Raw genomic sequence first — 13,941 nt, forward strand, 5'->3', positions numbered from 1 at the left:
CCATTCTGAAGGAGATCGACCCTGGGATTTCTTTGGAAGGAACGATGCTGAAGCTGAAACTCCAGTACTTTGGCCACCTCATGCAAAGAGTTGACTCACTGGAAAAGACTGATGCTGGGAGGGATTGGGGGCAGGAGGAGAAGGGGACGACAGAGGATGAGATGGCTGGATGGCCTCACTGACTCGATGGATGTGAGTCTGAGTGAACTCCGGGAGTTGGTGATGGACAGGGAGGCCTGGCGTGGTGCGATTCATGGGGTCACAAAGAGTCGGACACGACTGAGCGACTGAACTGAACTGATACATATAGCCGTGGTGGGTATTAATCTGGTTCACATTTTTAATAGTCTAAGATTTATATTTAAAACACTAGCAATCTTATATGTAAAACTCTGACACAGGAGGTTCAGTAACTAACCATTTACTCCTGGTGGGACAGGGACAAGGAGTCAGCAGGGTCAGTTAAGCACCACAGTTCCACTTTTATATTAAACAGTCCTTGAAATGCATGGTGTTCTATAGCTAACAGCCCTTATCTTATACAAGGTACTACCAACAGTCTACTGAATTATTACAAAAAATGAAACCACAGTCAAAGAAGACTTTAATGGTCTCATATTCTAAGTGTGTTGTACCAGGCAGCCCATCGGTTACTATCGACCAGACTACTACTACAGACTACTGACTACTAGGTGCCATTTTCTAACCATAACAGAAGAATATACTAAAATTTAGTAATGGCTCCCTTTCTTCTTGTTTTAAAAGAAATTAAGTGTATCATGCACCAACTAAAAAGAACATGCACAACTCAAATCTGTCATTTGAAGTAACAACAGTGACACACAGGACAACAGCGCTCTTCAAGGTGTCTATTACACTATGCCTATGCTAATATAGTACTGCTATAAATTATCAAACTGTATGTAAAATAATGCTGAACCACATGTTATAAAACAATACTGAATGTGCATTCATTTTCAGAAAGGCAGAGATATAGCTAGATTAGACAGACAGATGTAATGTTTGCACTTTACTAAAGCTGACAAGGTCAAGTGGCTTGCCCACGACCATAGTGAGGGGTAAGTCAAGGTCTGATCGACTGTGCTACACAAAGTTGATTTCATCATATCAGAGATTTAGAATATTTCCCTGACTTGCTTGGAGGACAGGTAATTCTCACTGACTCTGAAAACTCAGATGAACGCAACAGAAAGAATGGCCAGTACACAATCATCAGCAGTAAAGTGAACATCACAAAATTCACATTAACAAGAAGTCTACTGAAAACATCACCACCATCCTTCAGTGATCAAAAACACTGACATCCCTTGACAATCTAACCGAGGTTAAGGTAAGGAAGTGTACTTCTAACCGAGGTTAAGGTAAGGAAGTGTATCTGTCAGGACAGCGCCATTAGCCAGGTTTCAAATTCAGCTCTGTTTCCCACCACCTACACCCGTGTCCTGGGCAGTGCGTGCGCTACCCACCTTCCCAGTCTCTGCCGGGACTCCGGGCGGCACCACATGGGCTGGTGGAGCTCCGACACTCTAGGTCCAGCTGCTCCTGCCGTTGACGCTGTTCCTCCAGGAGCGCCGACTCATGCATGGCTTTTATGTGCCGCTGGTAGAGGGCATAGCCGCTCACAGGGGTCCCAATCGGGATGTTACATGGGGTGCAAGAAACCTACAGGGAGAAAAAAATCTAAATATGCCAGACACCAACTAAGCAGCCATTACCATCTGTTGCAAGTAACCCTTATTTCTATATAATCTGACTGCTTGAAGTGGTTCTACCATTTTTTTAATCAAAGTAATCTTCAAGTTTATGCTTAAAATGCTAAACAATTACTTTCAGATTTGAACACGAGATTAATCCCAAAGTTGTGTTGCTGCTGCTGCTGCTGCTAAGTTGCTTCAGTCGTGTCTGACTCTCTGCAACCCCACAGACGGCAGCCCACCAGGGCTCCCCCATCCCTGGGATTCTCCAGGCAAGAACACTGGAGCGGGTTGCCATTTTCTTCTCCAATGCATGAAAGTGAAAAGTGAAAGTGGAGTCGCTCAGTCGTGTCCAACTCCTAGCGACCCCATGGACTGCAGCATATCAGGCTCCTCCATCCATGGGATTTTCCAGGCAAGAGTACTGGAGTGGGTTGCCATTGCCTTCTCCAAAAGTTGTGTTAAGAGAAATCAAAGTCAGAAATCACAGTATTTCCATCTGCTTTTAACTCAAGATGTTGACCCCTGGTGGCTCAGGTCTGGCCCACCCTCTTCCTGACCCTCATAGGTGCTCACACCCACTTCTGTGGATTTAAACGTCACCTCTATGTTAATGGCTCATAAGCAAATATTTTTGAGACATTTTTCTCCAAGTTCCATACTCACTGCCCTTAACAACTCCACTTAGCTATCTCAAAGCACCTCAAAACTCACATTCAAAATGGAGCTTTTCATTTGCTACAATGAACACTCTCTGGCTGCTCGTACAAAACAAAACCTCAGCAGCTTCAGCCAGAAGTCTGGCAGCCGCCCTGGTCTCACCCATCTCCTCCCCTCCACCACCAACTCCATAAGATGCCAGTTCTCTTCAGACAGGCCAGCCCCACCGTCCAACACCACACTGCCATCCCTCCTGCCTGCCTTCTTGCTGCCGCCTGCTCCTCTCTCACAGTGCACATTTCTCTGTTTTCTATCTCTCTCACCTCATAAAGAAAAGAATCCAAGCTGCTTTGTCATGACTATGAGCATCCTGGGACTAGCAGAGAGCAGACTCTTTTAGAACCTGTTATCTAAAGACCCACAGTTTTTTCCACTGCTGTAGGTAGGATTTTTCACTGCACTCATAATACACACATAATTTTCTTGCCTTTGGGTTTTAGCTTATATGTAAATGTGCCTTTTCCTTCTTTTACTATAAATATAAAGCAAAATGAACTGCGTTATTTCCTACAAAGAGTTTTTCAGTGTCTCTTTAACCAGGAAGTACTCCTTCCTCTGAATTGCTCATAGTCTATTTTTCAACCTAACAGAGCATCACATTTTAATTCTTTTAAATTTTTATTATGCAGAGGGGACATATGTATACCTATGGCTGGTACATTTTGATGTATGGCAGAAACCAACACAACATTGCAATTATCCTCCAATTATAATAAATGAATTTTTTTAAATTGAGGCAGAGAAAGAAACATGATTTTTTTCTATGTCTTATTATCAAGACCAATCTTTCAATTTTCTGAAGTCAGAGATTATGACATTTCACAAAACATAAAAAAATGTTACCTTGAACTCGGCAGACCCTCAATTTATGTCCATTTGGGTAAATCAATGAATGAACAAATGTTTAATCATTTTTTTGGTGAGCCTATTTATCAGAGGCACACACTTAACTTTTACATATTGTCATGTGACCTAGGGAACAAATTTTTATCCTCTGAAATAAAGAGCTAGAACATAACTAAGGATCAATACCCAATACCAGAATTCAGGATCAAAAGGGAGTCAAATTCACAGAGATTAATAAGATAAAATGCAAATAAAACTAGGTTTGGAACTGTATACTAAAGCTAACCATAACCTCTATAATTTATTCTAAACATTCAACATCTAGATATACTATTTACTGATTCATATTTACTATTATCTTGTAGCAAATCAAAACAAACACAAAACTCAGTAACATTTATGGCTAGAGCACTACATTTCTCTTTTTTCCTTAACTGGAAATGGATCATTTCAATCAATTCTCACATGAATTCATTTGAAAAAGCAATGCATTCAACAGATGAATGGATAAATAAAACGTGGTCTATACACACAGTCTTAAGATAGAAGGAGAATCGAAATGTGCCACAATATGAATAATCTTCAGGACATTAGGCGAAGTGAAAAAAAACAGCCACAAAAAAACACAAACGCTGTATTATGAGCCTACTTATGTATGCAGCCAAATTCATAAAACAGAAAGTAGAAAGGTGTAGGTTGCTGGGTGCAGGGGAGGGTGACGGTTTAATAGATATACTTAACCCTACTGAACAGCACACATTAAGAGTTAAGATGTAAATTTCATGTTATGCGATTTTTTACTACAATTAAAAAAAAACATCAAGCACTGATTAGAGAAGAAATGTCTCTAAAGGTCTTTGTTTTCAACTCTACTTTTCTTATTCACGTTGAAAACTTACCATTGGTGGGATGACAGCAGCTCGATGCTGAAGCTGAGGCAGGTCCAGTGGGTTTGGTTTTATGGGCGATGAGACCAGTATAGACCCAGCGGGATTTAACAACGAAGGCTTCGAATCCATAGGAAACATTCTGAAAATGCAATTAAAAATGACTAATCAAAATATTCTTATTCAAGACTTTAAACATACAATCACCATAATTCCTTGTAAGTTAACATGTACACACACACAGACATATCACATTAACCTTACATATTTGAATACTAAGGAAAAAATCTACAAAGCTAAATTTTCAGGTAAAGAAACCTAATGTTAATTTATAGGTTGATATTCATCTGCATCTAACCAACAGAACAGTCTGAACAAGGGCCATTAGAGAATGTCAGGTCCTAATTTACCGTTAACATAGGTTACAAACTAGTGTTTTGCTAAGATGAGAGGGTATTTTTTAAAACATCTGAATAAACCACCATCGTTTTAAAATCAAGAATTTCACCCAGGGACTCCCCTGGTGGTCCAGTGATAAAGAGTCCGTCTGTCAATGCAGGGGACATGGGTTCCATTCCTGGTCCAGGAAGACCCGACATACCACAGGGCAACTAAGCCCAAAAGCAGCACAACTACCAAAGCCTGAGCCTAGAGCCTGAGCTCCACAACAGGAGAAGCCACCTCATTGAGAAGCCCATGCACTGCAACACAGAGCAGACCCCACTCACCACAACTAGAGAAAACAAGCCTGCACACAGCAACAAAGACCCAGCAATGCCAAAAATAAAGAAATAAAACAACAAAAATATTTCACCCATAATTCCAGACTCCTGGTTTCTCATGAAAACTGGGGAGAAATGGCACCACAGAGGCAGCACTCCCACGAGGCAACAGCAGGTTGAGCTCACATGGCTGCCCGTGCTCCCCACCCAGTCCGTGCTCCCCATTCACCCTCTGCCACCTCTCACTGCACCACTTCACTTAGTTTCAGGACCCACGCTTGAGTAAAGGATGTCCAGAATAGTAACTGGAACATTATACCTTACAGGCACCATCATATTTCCCAGTGTTGTCAGTTACTGGGAGAGGTGAACATTTGAAAAGGTATAAATGTGTAGGAAAACGAGAATGTGTAAAAGAAAACAAATTTTTACCAAAGAATCAAGATAATATTAAAGATACAAACAACAGAAAGTGTCATTTTGCCAGCTTGGAAGCGAAGTGAACTAGAGGATCGTCCAGAGAGCGTTACCATGTGTTGATAAGGAACGTCAGAATTTCATGACCACTATCACAGTCAGCCCTCAGGTGCTCCTCCCCTTTATGATTACTGCCATCCTAATTTTCCCTTCACTCATAAATTTATAAATAAGTCACTAAAGCCAACAGCACAGAACACGTAACTCTTATTTTAGATGACATATTTCAGTAAAGCATGCTTAAAAAGGGACCATACAGCTTGAACCCATTTATGTTTAAAGTTTGGAACAGTTAAAATCCACAGTATTGAGACATGAGAAAAAGAATGCTAGAACCTTCAATTTTCTGAAAAACCATGGTTAAGTAGGAGCCCTATATTATTTCTGTTTTTGCTGATTAAAATTCTGTTATCTACCACATAAAAATCTCCTTGGAGAAATCATGATTGTTATGTTCAATATCATTCTAGTATTAAGTCCCATTCTTTAGTATATAAGATGTACAATATACTGGAAATGGACCAAAAATACAGGGACACCAGAACACACTACAGAAGCAGAGCTCTGAGCAGAATCTGGCTGTCTCCTGAGAGCCTCTTTCTTATTAAAAAGGGGGAAAATAGAAAAAAAGAGCTGAGTTGGGTTTCTGGTCAAATGACATTTTAGTCTAATTCATTCTACAGTCTGCACCAATCAATTCAACATGGAACAAATGATTCTAGGTACTGTGATTTTAGGTGACTGCATTTCTTTCAAGGAAAAGTAAACACCCAAGAAACTGAGTATACTAAAGAAGGTAGTATCTACTCCTATAAAAATTTATTTTAACAGCAATTGTTATAAAAACCATAAAGATTATATATCTGTAATATTAATTTGACTAAAAGTACTTAATCTGTATCATACCTGTACTTTAAATTACAAATATGAATCATCTACAGTTTTAACTGATACAGAAAGGTGACCATTACAATCACCTCTAACTTCAATCAGATTATGCTTTCTAACACACTTTTCCTCCAGTCCCCATCTTCGCCCTCAGCATCTCTCACATCTCACACGCGGGCACTGAGGCCTTGCTCCGAGGCCATTCCATCTGAGGGCAGAGCTGGGGCCCCCCGCCCCCCGCCTGCCCCTTCACCACCACGTCACATGGCTCGGCCACCATAGCAGCAGGCAACTGCAGTTCTGGTCACAGCTCTGGGAGCTGACCGCCCTTCTCTGCTATCATATGGGATGTACCTAACAATTGATATGGAAAGAAGTTAAAGTCTTTTTCTTTAAAAAATAACGACCACACAGTTCTTTTTGGTTAATCAGGTGACCAGCATCAGAACCCAACAGTAAAAGCTTGGTTAATCAGGTGACCAGCATCAGAAGCCAAGAGTAAAAGCAGACAGACTCTCTCACTGGCCAGTATTTACACAGGAGCAACCTTGGCAGCCAGCACCACCCCGGGTTCAGTCTGCAACCAGCAGAATAAAGACAGGGGAGGTCAAGGAGGGAGCCTCACCGCTGCCTCTCAGGCTCCCCGTCCACGTCCTCGTCCGCACTGCAAGTGGCGCTGGAATCGTGGTCGGACAGGGGCTCAGGCCTCGGGGCACTCAGCTGTTGGGCCACCCCTAGATCGTCTTCTCCAGGCTCCGGCTTCTCGCCACTCCTCTGCAGGTCTCTGTCTTTGGGGTCCCCTTCAACTCTGGATGGACTGCTTTCTGGAACCCGCATTTCGACATCCACAGCATCGGCCTTGGCAGCCGAGGGGAGGTCAAGAGCAGAAGTGCCTTCAGCCCCACGCTCCTCATGCTCCACCTCCATCGGCTCGGCCGTGTCCACTGTGATGCTATCGTTCGCTGGGGCTTCCACACTGTCATCCTCGGCCACTTTTGTGCTCACAGCTGCCGGAGAGGGAGAAGGCCTGGGCACGGTGTCAGGGGTGGCCTCCAGCTCGGCCGCGGCCTCAGCAGTCCCTCGAGTAGGCGCATTTTCAGTGCTGTCTTCGCCAGGCTTGACAGCTTCAACTGGTGAAGGAGAAGGAGCACTTTCTGTATCAGAACTATTTTCAGCACCTTAAAGATAATGATACAGCATAAAAATCTGATAATGAACATGTGTCAGGTGGTGACAGAAGCCATGCTTGAAAGTACTTGTTTAGGATGGGTTATCCTCCTGTGATGACCTCCCTGAAGTGCCACAGCACTGGGAAAACAAGTTTTCTAAAAAGTACAAAAGGGAAAGCTCAAATTGCCTCAGTCTTTGGAAACAGAAAGCATAAAAGCTTTTAATGTCCAAAAATAATTCATACAAAATTTGAAAAAGATAGATTAAAAAATAAAACTAAATCAAAAACATTTCCATAAAAGATGATATTCTGATTTATTTCTACCAGTCCTGTCTCTGTGCTTTTTTTAACCCAGGAGAGCTGACATTAGAACAGCACCATCCAAAGAGGAACCTAACGCACATTACATCTGTAATTTTCTTGTGGCCACGTTAAAAAAGTAAGAAGAGAGACAGGTAAAATTAACTTCAACAATAATTTTATTTAACCCAATATGTGCAAAATATTGCCATCTTAAACATAACCAACATAGAAACCCAGTAACAAGGTGTTCTACCTTTTTTAGTACTGTCTTCAAAATTTGCTGTTTCACATTTTGGCCCATCTCAGCTTGGTCGACAGCTGTCCCTTGGTGTCTGGGGGCTACTGATTCCAGGAAAACCCCCACACCCCACCACAGACACCAAACTCCACAGATGCTCAAGTCCCTTATATAACAGGGCGTAGTGCTTGCATACAACCTCTGTACATCCTCCAGTACTCTCCACATCATCTCGAGATGACTTAGGACACCTAAGAAAACTTCTGTCTGAAGAGCTGTACAAACAATGCTAATGCTGTGTAAATAGTTGCCATGGTGTGGAATTCTGCTTTGGGGCACCTTCTGGGTTTTTTGGTTTTTTTTTAATATTTTGGACCCACAGCTGGTTAAAACCGCATATGCGGGATCCTCAGGTGGAGGGAAGATTGCAATCACATTTTAAGAACTCAACAACCACAGGGGTGTCCAGTGGCTACCTCACTGGACAGCAAAGCTCTAGGACAATATTACATAGGTTCTGTCATTTAATTTTTTGTAATGCTGGTCTTTGCCACCATTTGTTCCATCTCATACATGTACCTTTAATGCTTTTTTTACCTAGATATAACAAAGGAATTACAAATTCTCTATGTCTTACTCTGGACTGGTATTCAACTCTCCCAAGTCTCAAATCAAACTCTTTTTTAGAGTTTAGTATCCAGCAAACAAACTAGGAACCCAGGAGTCATCTTCCACACGCTCCTCTCATTTATTTCCAGATTCTGCACCTTGATGAGTCATACATTTCTCTCTAAAAATATACCTCAAGTCCAGCCACTTCTGTTCAATTTCACAACTGCCATTTGACTCCAGAAATGACACCACCACCCCAGACTCCTCTCTACCACAAAGCCAGAGTGAATTTAAAAGCCAAATCTTACCAAAACTCACTCCCACTCTCTCCGCTTAAAACATCTCCAGGAGCCTTGCTGCTCCCAGGATCCAGTCCCAAGCTGCTGGGTGTGGCCAGCTTGCGAGCTGCCAGCTCCCTCTCCAGCCCCGCCTTCTCTGTGGCCTTCTTTCAGTTCTGTGAAGGACCATGCATCCCTTACCACTGACTACACACATTCTGAATGGCTTTCATCTACTCTTCCCTTTGGATATTAGATCAACTACCACATGCTTTAAAAAAAGCCTTCTATGATTTCCTCAACAAAGCTGAACTTTGCTACTGATGGCTCCCACAGTACATGTACTGACAGCAGCTACAATTTTACTTTTGTTCACAATTACGTGACTCCTGGCTGTTGCTCCCATGAGCCTGTGAACACCATACGGGCAAGGATTACACATTTCGCTTTTCATTTAGTCCTAGTGACCAGCACAAGGCCGAGGTCCTGGCACAGAGCAGGCTCACATACCTGATGCGGTGTGAAATGAATGAGCGGCTGTGAACATGTCTTTAAGTTTATGTCACCTTTCCTCTATTACTGGACCCTTGGGCTACTTTCAATGCGACACTGCTACGAACAGGACACAGAGATACTCACTTCAACATTATGTTTTCGATTATTTTCTTAAAATAGATTACAAGACAACACAAAAATTTACATCTCCCTAAAATTAATACATATAACTCCAATGAGAATCCAAAAGATGTGTAAGATCAATTTATAATTTATGTGAAAAAATAAGTCCCTGAGAAAATTCAAGAAAATCAGAAAATGTTATCAGCATGGGAGAGACTTACCCCTCAGACATTTAAACTCACTATGAAACCAATGTATTACGACACGTTTGGGGCTGCCCCAGAGACAGACAAGACAGAAGAGAAGGTCAGGAACAGGTCCTGATGGATGTGAGGAACTGATACATGCCAGAGCCAGTGCTTTAAATCTCTGAGGCAGGATAACAGCTAATGAGTACAATTTCTCAGAACTGGTCCTTTGTGTGGAAGAAAAACACAAACGCTGCCTTACATAATGCAGAAAAAGAATTCCAAATGGGATAAATCCTCTTAAAACTCTTAAGAAGATAATCTAGTACGAAATACAAATAACCTCAAGAGATATGGAGAAATATTTTAAGCAAAATAGGGAACTCTGATGCCATAAATATATCATTTTTATATTAAAAAAAGTAAAAATAAAAACTTAAATGGTCATATGAGAACAAATACTTCTCACACATAATATTTAATAACTCAACAAATTCATGCTTGCATTCATTCAAATATGTGCCTAATACCTGCCATGTAAGAAGCTGTTTGAGGTCCTGGTAACTCAGCCGTGGGAGAAGAAATCCTAGGGTGAGACAGGCAATGAGCAATAAACACTGGACACATCAGACAGTAATAAACGCAGTGAATATGGAACTCAGCTGAGAGCCAGTGGGTACAGAGGCATGGGAGCGCTCACAAGACATCGCCAGAGGCCCAAAGGAAGTGGGGAAGTGTATGCCAGGAAGAAATGAGCACGTGGACAAGCCCCTCACGTGGGGTTGTCAGCTTGGGAGCTGCAATAAGGACAGTGGGCAAAACAGAGGGAGCAGCGCCTCACACCTGTCAGTGCCATCATCAGAAAGACACGCAGTGACAACAGTTGGGGAGGACGTGGAGGAAAGGGGGGCCTTAACGCACTGTTGGTAGAAGGGAAACTGGTGCAGCCACTATGGAAAAGAGTATGGAGCTTCCTCAAAAAATTAAAACCAGGACTACCATATGATCCAGCAATTCTATGCCTAGGTATTATCTGAAGGCGGAGAAAAAACACTAACTTGAAAAAATATATGTACCCCAACATTCACTGGAGCACTATTTACAACAGCCAAGATACAGAAGCAACCTAAGAGTCTATCAACGGATGACAGGATTCAGAAAATGTGGTGTGTGTATACACACACACACATATATGTAAACATATAAATATATGTCATTTCTGACAACACAGATGGAACTTGAGGGCACTGTGCTAAGTGAAATAAGTCAGAGAAGGACACTGGATGATCTCACTCACATGTGGAATCTTTATAAAAAAACAGCACCAATAGAGAGAATAGACTGGTGGTTGTCAGAGGCAGGAGGTGAGGAGTAGGCAAAAGGAATGAATGTGTCAAAAGACTCAAACACCTAGTTATAAAATAACTAAATCCTGCGGATGTGACATATGGCATAATAACTACAGTTAATTACACTGTGTTGTAAATCTGAAAGTTGCCAAGAGTAGACATTAAAAATTCTCATCACAAGAAAAGTAACTATGCAATGACGAAAGTTAACCAGACTTACTAGATGATGAACTAGACTATTTCATAATGTACAAGCATTGAATGATTATGTTGTTCACCTGAAACTAGTGTAACATTATATGTCAATTTTCTCATTTAACCACAGTAAAAAAGAACAGAGTGAGCAGCAGAGGGGCCTCCAGCTTTGATTCTGAATGAGCTGGGAGAAGCATCACAGGATATTGAGCAGAGAGACCTGACCTGATTTGTATTTTACAAGGTTCACTTGGGCTGCTCTCTGGAGGAAAAAAAAATATAATGCAACAAACAGCAGCAAGCAGGCCAATCCAGAGGCCACTGCAAGGAAGGGACAGTGGCTCTAAGTGGGGTGGCAGCGATGGAGGAGAGGAGGAGACCTAAGGAGAGGCACCACACACACCCAGGGGGAGACTGGAGGGAAAAGGAGGCATGGAGGTGAGAGACACAGGTCAGCTTCAGATGCTGTTAACCCTTAGGTGCCCAAATACAAAGGTTACACAGGCAGTTAGATGTGTGAGCCTGGACTCGGATAACAGCTCAAGTCTCAACAACAAAAACAAAATCAAAAGACAAAAGCTCAGAAGAGCATCTCACGTGTTGTAAGGTCTAATGGGCAGCAGCAATTATGGTTGGTGAAAGATGCTACCAGTGTTGAAAGGCAGACAAAAAGCCAGACTATATCATCCTCATTTTCGGAGAGGACAATGGCACCCCACTCCAGTACTCTTGCCTGGAGAGTCCCATGGACGGAGGAGCCTGGTGGGCTGCAGTCTATGGGGTCGCGAAGAGTCGGACACGACTGAGCAACTTCACATTCAATTTCACTTTCATGCATTGGAGAGGGAAATGGCAACACACTTTCGTATTCTTGCCTGGAGAATCCCAGGGACAATGGAGCCTGGTGGGCTGCCGTCTATGCAGTCGCACAGAGTCAGACACGACCGAAGCGACTTAGCAGTGGCAGCAGCAGCATCATTTTTATTCACACAGTGATGGAAGCCAAGTTCGAGGGCAAACTAACAAGTCATTTCTCCTCCAAAGCCTGGAGGACATGTCAGTGATTATGCAGATGACATCATCTGACATAAGCACTACTTCAGTTATCTTCTTTCAAGTCACAGCGCTTTACCAAGCACCAGCCAAGTGTGACTGTCTTTTTCTTCCCCCTCTTAGAACACCTCAAAGAATGATTCAGACCAAGAGAAAATCTAAATTATGACAAAGGTTTGGTCCTTCTGATGTAAGTCATCTAATTACAAAAGATACTCATATGGTCAGGCGTCTATTTAGGAAGCTGACACAAAGACTTGGTCTCTAGCAGCTATCTCCACTCACCCATGTGCAAGAGCCTGAGGGCACAAACCCATGTGGCTTCAGGATCTCCAGTTAAGACTGACCAGGGTTCATGGAAAATGCACTGTGTTTGCTGCTCTTCTCTGACAAGTGAAATTAAGTCAATTCTGGCGGCAAGTTCATTTCCTACTAAGAGGAAACCATTCTAGATGTCACCATTCCAAGGATCTCCCTCATAGCTCAGTTGGTAAAGAATCTGCATGGGTTCAATTCCTGGGTTGGGAAGACGACCTGGAGAAGGAAATGGCAACCCACTACAGTATTCTCACCTGGAGAATCCCATGGACAGATGAGCCTGGCGGGCTACAGTCCACTGGGTCACAAGAGTTACACGTGACTTAGCGACTAAACCAGCACCACCAGATGTCACAACACACACACAAGTACAAATGGCATGATGTGACCAGGCCAGTCCACACTAGAGCCCACGGAAGCATCGCTGTAATACCAGGTTGTAATCAACCTGATCACCTCATTTGACAGTTTGGAAAAGCTTCACACGAAGACAAACAGGAAGAAAAGAGAAGGAAAAAGTCATTTCGTGGTGTTCAGTTTTTAAGAGTATGTCAGCCCATGCAACAGGACTCCACGTTCTGAAATAAACATACATATGACAAATAGACTTGGCCCTTGTTATGCACTGAACTGTGTCCCACCCCACCCCCAAATTTATGTTAAAGCCCTAACCCTCAATGTGACTGTATTTGGAAATAATGCCCTTAAAAGGAGATAATAAAGGTTAGATGAGGTCATAAAAATTGGGCCCTAATTTAAAGGGCTTCCCTGGTGCCTCAAATGGTAAAGAATCTGCCTATAATGCAGAAGAGACCAGGTTCAATCCCTGGGTGGGGAAGATCCCCTGGACAAAGAAATGGCAACTCACTCCAGTATTCTTGCCTGGAGAATCCCATGGACAGAGACGCCTTCTGGGCTAAAGTTCCTGGGGTCACAGAGTCAGACACGACTGAGTGACTAAGCACTAATACAATAGATAAGTTTCTATTGTTTAAGCCACTCAGTCTTATGAAATACAAGTTTCATGTACATTTATAACCCAGGCAATACTGGCTACCAGTTACAACCCTATTGAAGTCAGCAAACCCTGAGGACCTCTTTCCAAATGCCAGCCACCCCTTCAGGCTGCTTCCAGCTCCTCAGCTCGCCCCAGGCAAGCCTGCTCCAGTGGTCTCTCCATTTTGGCAATACCACCTTGGTTTTCACAAAACCTCACATAATAAAGTTCACTTATTGCTCAAAGTCAAAACCCATTTCAAGATAAATTTTAAGTTTAAAACCCCATGACAACAATTTGTAGAAAAACCAAAATCTAGTATTTCTAAAACTCCTGGAAGGTGTAGAACCTTTTAAGCTGAAAATG

General features: G+C 42.5%; 1 protein-coding gene across 22 annotated transcripts in view; it reads right to left on the reverse strand.

The window, feature by feature from the left end:
• NCOR1 (nuclear receptor corepressor 1) overlaps nt 1-13,941 on the reverse strand; it is a 115,594-nt gene that overhangs the window by 36,601 nt on the left and 65,052 nt on the right. For 20 of the 22 annotated variants that reach the window (XM_040245890.1, XM_040245885.1, XM_040245905.1 and 17 more), the window contains 3 exons: nt 6,881-7,433; nt 4,181-4,310; nt 1,488-1,683 (listed from right to left, as the gene is read on the reverse strand). In XM_040245890.1, coding sequence (XP_040101824.1) covers nt 1,488-1,683; nt 4,181-4,310; nt 6,881-7,433 — 879 coding nt within the window. The remainder of the gene's footprint in view (nt 1-1,487; nt 1,684-4,180; nt 4,311-6,880; nt 7,434-13,941) is intronic. The other 2 variants (XM_040245897.1, XM_040245894.1) reach the window with 1 other exon arrangement.

The sequence above is a fragment of the Oryx dammah genome, unplaced genomic scaffold, assembly GCF_014754425.2.
Source record: "Oryx dammah isolate SB20612 unplaced genomic scaffold, SCBI_Odam_1.1 HiC_scaffold_8, whole genome shotgun sequence".
NCBI lineage: Eukaryota > Metazoa > Chordata > Mammalia > Artiodactyla > Bovidae > Oryx > Oryx dammah.